We start from the raw sequence: 8,497 nt of genomic DNA on the forward strand, positions 1-8,497 counted from the left end.
CCATCAATCAGTTCTCATTACGTACTGTGTTCTTGGGATTGTGAGAGAGAATACAGGCATGCTGTTTCAAGCCACTAAACTTGGGGATGGAGGTTGTTATGTAGCAATAGATAATTAGTGAATCACGGTGCATAATAAGAGCTGGTTTTATGGAAATCCATTTTTCTGTGGGTTGACCAGGCTCAACTGAATGGTTCTGTTCCATTCAGGTGAGCTGTGGCTGCATTTGTCTGGGAGCCTGACTGAACCGGGACTTCCAAGATGGCGTACTCATGTCAGGCGCCTTGGCCGGGACAGCTGGAAGGCTGGGCTCAGCTGGGACACGGGGATGGCTGGGTCTCTGTCTCTCTGTCTCTCTTCATGTGGTTGTAGGGCCTCTCCATGTGTGTTTCCATCAAGGCAGTCAGACTTCATTACATAGTGGCTCAAGGCTCCCCAAACTCTGAAAGCAGGAACTTCTAGGCCTTCTTAAGTCTTCAGCTTAAGGCTGGCTCCTTGGCACTTGCTCAGCATTCTGTTGGTGGCTGTGAACCACAGGGCCAGCTCAGATTCATTGTGGCAGGAGACCACACCTAACTGTGTCCTCTTAAAAATAAAAAAGAAGAAGATAAATGACACATGAAACTATAATATGGATATATCGGCAATGGATTTAGAGAATTTGGGGCAAGATCATTGTCAAATTTCAGGGGAGGCTTGAGCCAGATCAGAGGGTTTAAGAGGCCAACTAGCAGGTAAAGGAGGAGAATGGACAGAAGGTTGAATTTAGACAAGTGTATTGATTTCAAGACTATTGCCAGGTGATGACCATGGGGACACATGGTAGGAGGGTAAGAGTGCAGGCCATCGGAGTAAAGGCTGGATGTAGTAGGGAACTTAGTAACTGGATGATGAGAGGACATGTGCAGGACTGTAGAAGGATGGAAGCCAGGGCCAAGGTGTTGGATGCTAAGAGACAGTCCTCAAGAGCCATCTGGAAGAGGACGTTGACTTGCGTAGAGAAGTTCAGAAGTTAGAAAAGACCTAACAAATAAGAATTTGTCCATAGTCAAACTAGCCCATTCTGTCCCCAGATTTACACCCCTCTGTCCTGTGTCCCATGTAATCATACATTTCTCTGGTCTTTACACCTATCAAGTACCCTAGTTTTTTCCTAAAACTTCCTTCCTCATTCCTTCCTTCTGTAAGTCATACCAGTCATACGTCCCCCATTGCTCACATTCCTAGAGAGTGGTGCATGCCCATTACCTTCCTGTGGTATGAGATCTCATACAGCTCACTCACACACACCAGCATTCACACACCACACCCACATACCCATTCACAAACTCACATGCCCACACACACAAACTCAGTACAACTCATACACTCACCCACACACTCACGCACCACACCCCCGTACTTATTCACACAGCTCACTCCACATTCACACACTTACAAATTCACACATGCACACACATCCTCACATACTCACAAACACATGCACACACACGTTCTCATACACTCACACACTCCTCTCAGTTTCACATAGTGAAAAGAGCCCAAAACTGGATGTCAGGAGATTGAGGTCTGCTCACTTTTACTACTTGACTCAGTTTTCATTTCTGTAAAATGGGAGGAGCTGAGCTAGATGATCTTTAAATTCCTTTCTACTTTTCAGAGTCTGTGGTTTTAGAATTCCCCCTCCTCCCTCCCCATCCAGGCATTTCAAAGCTTGAGTGGAAGCAAGGTGGGGGAGAGAGTGGGAAGGGGGAGAAAGGGCAGTAGTGGGGTTCAGCTTCTGGGGCCTGAGCAGCTCTGGCTTTGAACATGGCAGCAATCCAAATAGGTTCCCTCCAGGTGACCGCTAGAGTGGGCCAACCAGGCAACTTCCCCTTTGGTTAATCCTTTTATCTTGGAAATATGGGGTCCATATCACTCAGGGAATTCCATTCTCCCTCTGCCTTCCCCTTTCTGCCTATTGGAAAGATACTCTCCATTTTTCCAAAAGTTCCTCTCTGGTATCGGAAATGAGATTGGTATTAAAAACATGTAATTTCCATGTTAGCTAACTAGAATTTAAATAAAAGCTTTAAATTTTTTTAAAATTTTTAAATTAAATGCCTGGATGGCTCAGTCGTTAAGCATCTGCCTTCGGCTCAGGTCATGATCCCAGGGTCCTGGGACTGAGCCCCGCACTGGGCTCCCTGCTCTGTGGGAAGCCTGCTTCTCCCTCTCCCACTCCCCCTGCTTGTGTTCCCTCTCTCGCTGTCTCTTTCTCTCTCTGTGTCAAATAAATAAAATGAAATCTTAAAAAAAAAAAAAAACCTTTAATTTCCATATTTTTACTGGTGAAACTGAACTGGTTACAACAGTTCTTAGATTCTTCCACTGAGTTGTATGTGTTAGTGGTCTCCTCCTTCCTATAACCTTTCTCCTCACCTGGGTCTGTCCCCACATTTCATCCTACAGAAGCTCTCAACTGGGCCGTATTGCCACATTTGGACATCATTACCTGTTTACATTTGTAGACAAGGACCCAGAATAAAAGACTTGCCAAGGGCCTGTTCCCAAGGCAGGTTTCGTGAAAGGGGATACAGGTTTCGGGTGAGAACCCTGCCTAGCCCTTTCCCCCTACAACGTCAGCCTGTCCCTCCTTTTGCCCTAGACTTATTTTATAGAACTGCCTAGAAATGGTTCTGTTAGCCGCACATGGAAATTCTCACCTGGTCAAAATCTTACGGGTTGTATCTTTTAATCTTTTCCTAGAAGGTGCTAAGAAGACAGAAACAAGCAAAGCCACCACAGAGCCTGAATCCACACAGCCAGAAGGAGTGGTGGTCAACGGGAGGGAGGACGAACAGACCACAGAGGAAATTCTCAGCAAAGGCTTGAGCCAGATGACCACCAATGCCGACACAGATGTTGATACCTCTAAGGACAAAACCGAGTCGGTCACCAGCGGCCCCATGTCCCCAGAGGGCTCACCTTCCAAGTCTCCCTCCAAAAAGAAGAAGAAATTCCGAACCCCGTCCTTCCTGAAAAAGAGCAAAAAGAAGGAGAAAGTGGAGTCCTGATCGGTAGTGCCCTTGGGCTCCCATCCACACCCTCTCCCTCCACCCCTTCCCTTCTCCCATCTCTGTCCCTGGAAGCACAGGGCCAAGGAGGGATAGAATAGGACCCTGGATCACACTCTGAGGGGGAACTTAGAGATGACCCAACCAACCCCTCATTTTCCATTTGCCCCAGAGAAATCAGGTGACTTTCCCAAGGTCACACAGCTAGTTAGTGGTAGAGCCTCCACTAGAATTGGGGTCTCCTGGCCCCCAGTCCAGTGCTCTTTCCACTACACAACACTGCCTAGTTGTGGGCTACCTTTGTGAGGATGCGGTCCACCAGTCTGAGCCCAGGGCAGAAGGCCAGAGTGGGCTGTAAAGGCCTCACAAGTCTCAGACCAAATCAGACAGGTTGAGACTTCCCCTGATCAAGGTCCTCTTCCTCACAGGAATCCAATCTCCTGCTAATGGAGCTGTCACAGTTTAGAAATCTCTCTTTTCCATAGGGTCCCCGCCCTGCTGCTCTCAGTAACCAGACAAACTGACCCGTCCCCTACACCAGGAGTTAATCTTTGTTCCCAAGGGCTGATGGCTTAGCTTGTACTTCCCCAACCACTAACCCTGAGCTTTCTTCACGGAACCTCCTGAATGATGGGTGGATGAAGAATTGTAAGAGCGGGCAGACATAAGGGCAAGCCAAGTCAGCCACAGGATTGGGCATCGTTTAATCAATGTAAGAAGCCAGGAACTTGGCCCATTTGAATCGTGCATCTCAGGCGCTTCAAAACTAAAACCAAATTTAGCTTAGAGAAAAGTTGTCTCATGCTCAGGGCGGAAATTTGGGGTAATTCAGATCCTCTGTTGGCTTTGGGTTGTACAAGGAGGATCAAAACAACACAGGAAATGCTATGCCTTTCTAGCTTTGCATGGTACATGGAGCAATGTGTCTGTACCTGTTTCACTCCTGTCTGGCGGTCAGGTGTCCCCTGACCTTCTTTCCAACCTGGAAGCACTGGCTCACAGACTGGAACTGGCATCTTACCCTTGGCACCTCGACCTTGGCTCCTTTGGGTTCTGACTCAGTCACTCTGGGTCCAACAGAGGAGAATGAGATGAGCCCTTGAGAATTAATTATCTTGGATCAGCTATCAGAACAATCAGCTTGGGTGTCCTTGCCCTGTCACTGCCTGTCCATCCCGGGGCCTAGCAAGAGCCACGGCTGCTGCTGTTAACGCCAACACTCTCCGTTCATACTCTGCCACGGGACACCGATTAAGGAGCATTGTTGGCTCCTACAAAAGTAGACAATCCATTCTCTTTATAGCGCAGTGTCTTCAAAGAGTATTTTTCCTTTTTGTTCTGATTATGGTGAAAGAACTTTTGAAGTTCTTAATCATAGCTTTTCACTTTTGAGCACTTACTTTCTATATACAGACACTGTGCAGGCTTTCCATACGTTATACCCTTGGACGGTCACGATAGTCCTGTGATGTGGGTAAGACAGTCCCATTTTACCAGTAAGAAAACTGAGCCCCCCAAAAGGACAATTGACTTGCTCCGGGTAACTTGGCTAGAAAGATCCAGAGCCTGGATTTGACCTCTGGGTCAGTCTGAGTCCAGAGCCTTTGTTCTTAACAATTACGATGATTCGAAAACTTGAAATCCCCAAGCGGGGGGTTTAATTTCGTCCAGGACCCATTTCTGTGACTGGTCTCCACTGTGTAATGTCAGCATTTGAAATGAAGGCAGGAAACTACCTGTGTTCTCCCTCATCAGTGCATGTTAAGCTTCTGACAAACGTGGACTGTGGCGAGGCCAGTGCGGACCTCTGACGGAGGAGAGGCAGGAGACTTCTGGTTGGGCCAGAGTACGGGGGGCTGTTTCTTGAAAAGAAAGGAAGCATGACTAAGGAGAATGCAGAACTGTGTCTCTCTCGTGCAGATCCCTAAATGCTATCCCAGCTCCTGCTCCGCTCTACTTTCTGATGGGCCTTGTGATGGGCAACCCTGTGATCAGGGGCATCTGATGTCTCAGAAAAGTCAATGGGAAATGCCTTTAAAAGCCAGTCCTTTGATGCCTTCTTTGAAAAACTAGATTTCACATTCATCCTTTCATCCCTCACAATATTTGTGAAGCACCCACAAAGCACCAGACATTATGCCATCATTAAAAGAAACCCCTCGTTGTGGCTAGAGTCAGCAGCAGCAAACAGTGTTATGGGACGAATGGAGAGGATCACCATTGATGCAACTTTTTGTGTTGGAGTGGTTGTAGCTCAGAGATGATGTTGATTGACTCTCCGCATTCAACAAATTCTCTTTATTCCCTTTACCACAATGAGGCCTCATTTAGATGAGAACGGCACAGCCTTGCTGGAGGATCGTCCTTGGAATTTATGCCATGGGTCCATCTTTTATTTATGCATCTGTTCATCCTCATGCCTTCGAACACAACCACAACCACGAATAAAATGCCATGAGCTTGGGTCATGGGTCGAGTCAGAAGGCAGAACGTAGTCCCTGCCCACAGAGGTTTTTAGGTATAGGAGGCTTGTAGGCAAGTTACGAAAAGGGCAAGGGGCAGAGATGACATAAGGAAGTAATGGTTTATTGTCTTCTGGACCAGAGAAACTTTCCTGAAAGATGTGATGATTGAGTTAGGTTTTCCGACAAGGAGGAATTCTCCAGGAAGACAAAAGGGTTGGTGGGATATTCATGGTGAGGCAAGAGCATGTGCAAAGGCACAGAAGCACAAAACTCCATGACAGGCCCACGGAGTCACACAGGAACGCCGGAGCATAAGGTGTAATGGACAGGGGCTTTGTTTCATAGGTGGGCAGGGCTGGCTCAGAAATCTGCAGAAGTGTGCAACTAGATTTTATACTGAAGGGGGTTTGGAGCTGCTGATGGCTTCCAATCAGGGCATCATGGTCAGCTTGACTTTTACAAAAGTCCACTAGGCGATTGGGTGGAGAATGGCTGGAGAGAAATGCGGTGAAGGCTCAGACCTCCTAATGAGGTCCACAGCTCAGAAACGTGCCTGGTGGCCTGCCTTACACTCCGTTTTTTCTTTATAACGCATAGCTTGCTTCCTGCACAGAATTTCACTTCCCCAAAGCTCTTTGAGTAAGGCATCTCAGGAAAGATTTTCAACAAGGAGAGGGAAGCATTCAAAGAGCTAACGCTTTGTGCGGTTTCCAGGTCTGTCTCGTCCCACCACAGAACTGCCACGGGAGCCGGGAGGCCCTCTGCCGGTTTCTTACTCTTGCGTGAGTGTCGCGGGTAGCGCATTGGATGCCGCTGCAGGAGACGTGCAGTCCGAACAAAACCGTGGGCTTCTAGGGAGAGGACGGGACGTTTTCTTTGGGTCTGGAAAAAGTTGGCTGAAAACTTTGACCAGTGACTGTCTGGAGAAAATGTCTCTAAGCGGGGCTCAGAGTGGGTGGGCAGGAGGAGCCACTGTGCTCGGACATGCTGCAGCAAGGGCTGAGAACACGGGAGCCAGTCTGCAGTGTGACTGATGTCTGACCTGGAAAGTGGGGAGGTTTGGAGGCTGTTTCCATGGGAAGTCAGGCAGGGGTGGCTTGGGGAGGCAGCAGGAGAGATGGTTACAGAAACACAACTTGGCTCCAGTGACTCTCTGTGTGCTGGTGGCTGACACCCAGAAGTGATGTGAGAGAACCATCCACACCATGTGACCTTTCTCAAACTTTGCAAAAAGCTTTGCCAAGAGGCAAGCCTCTAGCACAGATCTGTGCTCCATTAGAGCTTCCTGGCCTGTAGTGACCCAAGTAACTGTCCAAATTCAGTCAGGTAACACAGAGATAACAATAACCTGCCCCAAGGGGCGCCTGGGTGGTGCAGTTGGTTAAGCATCTGACTCTTGGCTTTGGCTCAGGTCATGGTCTCAGCGTCCTGGGATCGAGCCCTGTGCTGGGTTCCATGCTCAGTGTGGAGCCTGCTTGAGGTTCTCGCTTCCTTTCCCTCTGTCCCTCCCACCCAGCCTCGCTCCCTCGCTCCCTCGCTCTCTCTCAAATAAGTAAATCTTAAAAAAAAAAAAAAAAGATTTTATTATTTGACAGAGAGAGACACAGCAAGAGAGGGAACACAAGCAGTGGGAGAGAGAGAGGGAGAAGCAGGCTTCCTGCGGAGCAGGGAGCCCTATGCGGGGCTCGATCCCAGGACCCTGGGACCATGACCTGAGCCGACCGCGGATGCTTAACCACTGAGCCACCCAGGTGCCCCTCGAATAGATAAATCTTTTTAAAAATATAGCCTCCCTCAACAGTCCTCTAATGAAAACGGGGATCTTCCTCTGCAGACAGAGAAGTTCTTTTTAAGGGACTTGCAGGGGTTTGGATGAGGACCCCGGTCTGTAAGAACCCCATTAGAAGCATCGCTCTCCTCCTGTGGATTTGCATACACTGAGCCTTGACTCCTCTCCCAGGGTCTGATTCCCTGAGTGTGGCAAGGCAGTCATTCAGATGTCACTCAGCACCATCATAACAGGGCTATCGCTGTCCTTATAGGCCACTGTTCTGCTTACCCTGGATTTGAAAGAACCATTCCCCCAACAGCATGATTCACTTCTGAAAGCCGAAAAGATCAAAAAGAAGTTTGGATTTTTCAATGGAGGTATGCATCGGGGTAGATGGACACGTAGCCCACCATCAGCCTCTGGAGGCCCTTTTTTGCACAGGTGCATAATCTATGTTCCAGTTCTAGGCCAGGAGTGATCAGTTTTTGACTCTTGAGCAAATGCGAAAGCATGCAGTCCTTACTCTTGTTCCTTACGCAGGTCAGTGGAAGCCACTGAATTGGTTGCTAGAGCTGCTGCTGACTCTGAGCGTAGAGGGAACAGGTCTTGTCTCTCTCTCACCAGTTGAGTCAAAGCAAACTCTCAAAGACAATAGCACTGAAAGGGTCTGAGAAGAAACTAGGGAGGAGGTAAACCCATGCTCTCCACGCCCACAGAAAGGACAGGGCACCCCATCATTGTTCCTCATCTGTTTCAAAAGGGACAAGTAAACATGAAAAGCCAGAGGCCTGAACGGACTCTGAAAAAACACGGTCATCAGTTATTCATCTGCTGCAGTTTCCCTGGTGTCGCAGTGTGACTGCCCAATGCCCCGTCTAGCCAGCCCACCCACCTGGATGGGGCATACTTTTTGCCAGAAATAAAAGAGCACAGGGGAGCCCTGTCACCAGAGCACATCCAACCCTCTCGAGCCTCTCGCCCGAGAAGCCACCCTCACCCAGGAAGCGACGTGGCTGTTTCGGGTGGGGGTGTCCTCCTTTAGTGGAGAAATCTTCTTTCCTCATTTTATGTAGATAGGTTTCTCTTTCTAGGAATAATTAGCATCTCCAGTTGAGGGTTTTCTTAAAAATACAAAAATGATGATTTGTCTTGCTTCGTACTTAGGTTTTGCCAAATCGGTGTTTGGTGCCATTTGCCTTCAAGAT

The 8,497-nt window shown here is 48.4% G+C and overlaps 1 protein-coding gene across 1 annotated transcript in view; it reads left to right on the forward strand.

Moving 5' to 3' along the window:
• Window positions 1–4,282, forward strand: part of ADD2 (adducin 2) — a 101,421-nt gene extending 97,139 nt beyond the window's left edge. The window contains exon 16 of the mRNA XM_032873689.1: window positions 2,749–4,282. Within this exon, the coding sequence (XP_032729580.1) occupies window positions 2,749–3,056 (308 nt within the window). The 3' untranslated portion in view covers window positions 3,057–4,282. The remainder of the gene's footprint in view (window positions 1–2,748) is intronic.
• The last annotated feature ends 4,215 nt before the right edge of the window (window positions 4,283–8,497 follow it).

This window comes from Lontra canadensis, unplaced genomic scaffold, assembly GCF_010015895.1.
Source record: "Lontra canadensis isolate GAN:19392208 unplaced genomic scaffold, GSC_riverotter_1.0 scaffold50, whole genome shotgun sequence".
Taxonomy (NCBI): Eukaryota; Metazoa; Chordata; class Mammalia; order Carnivora; family Mustelidae; genus Lontra; species Lontra canadensis.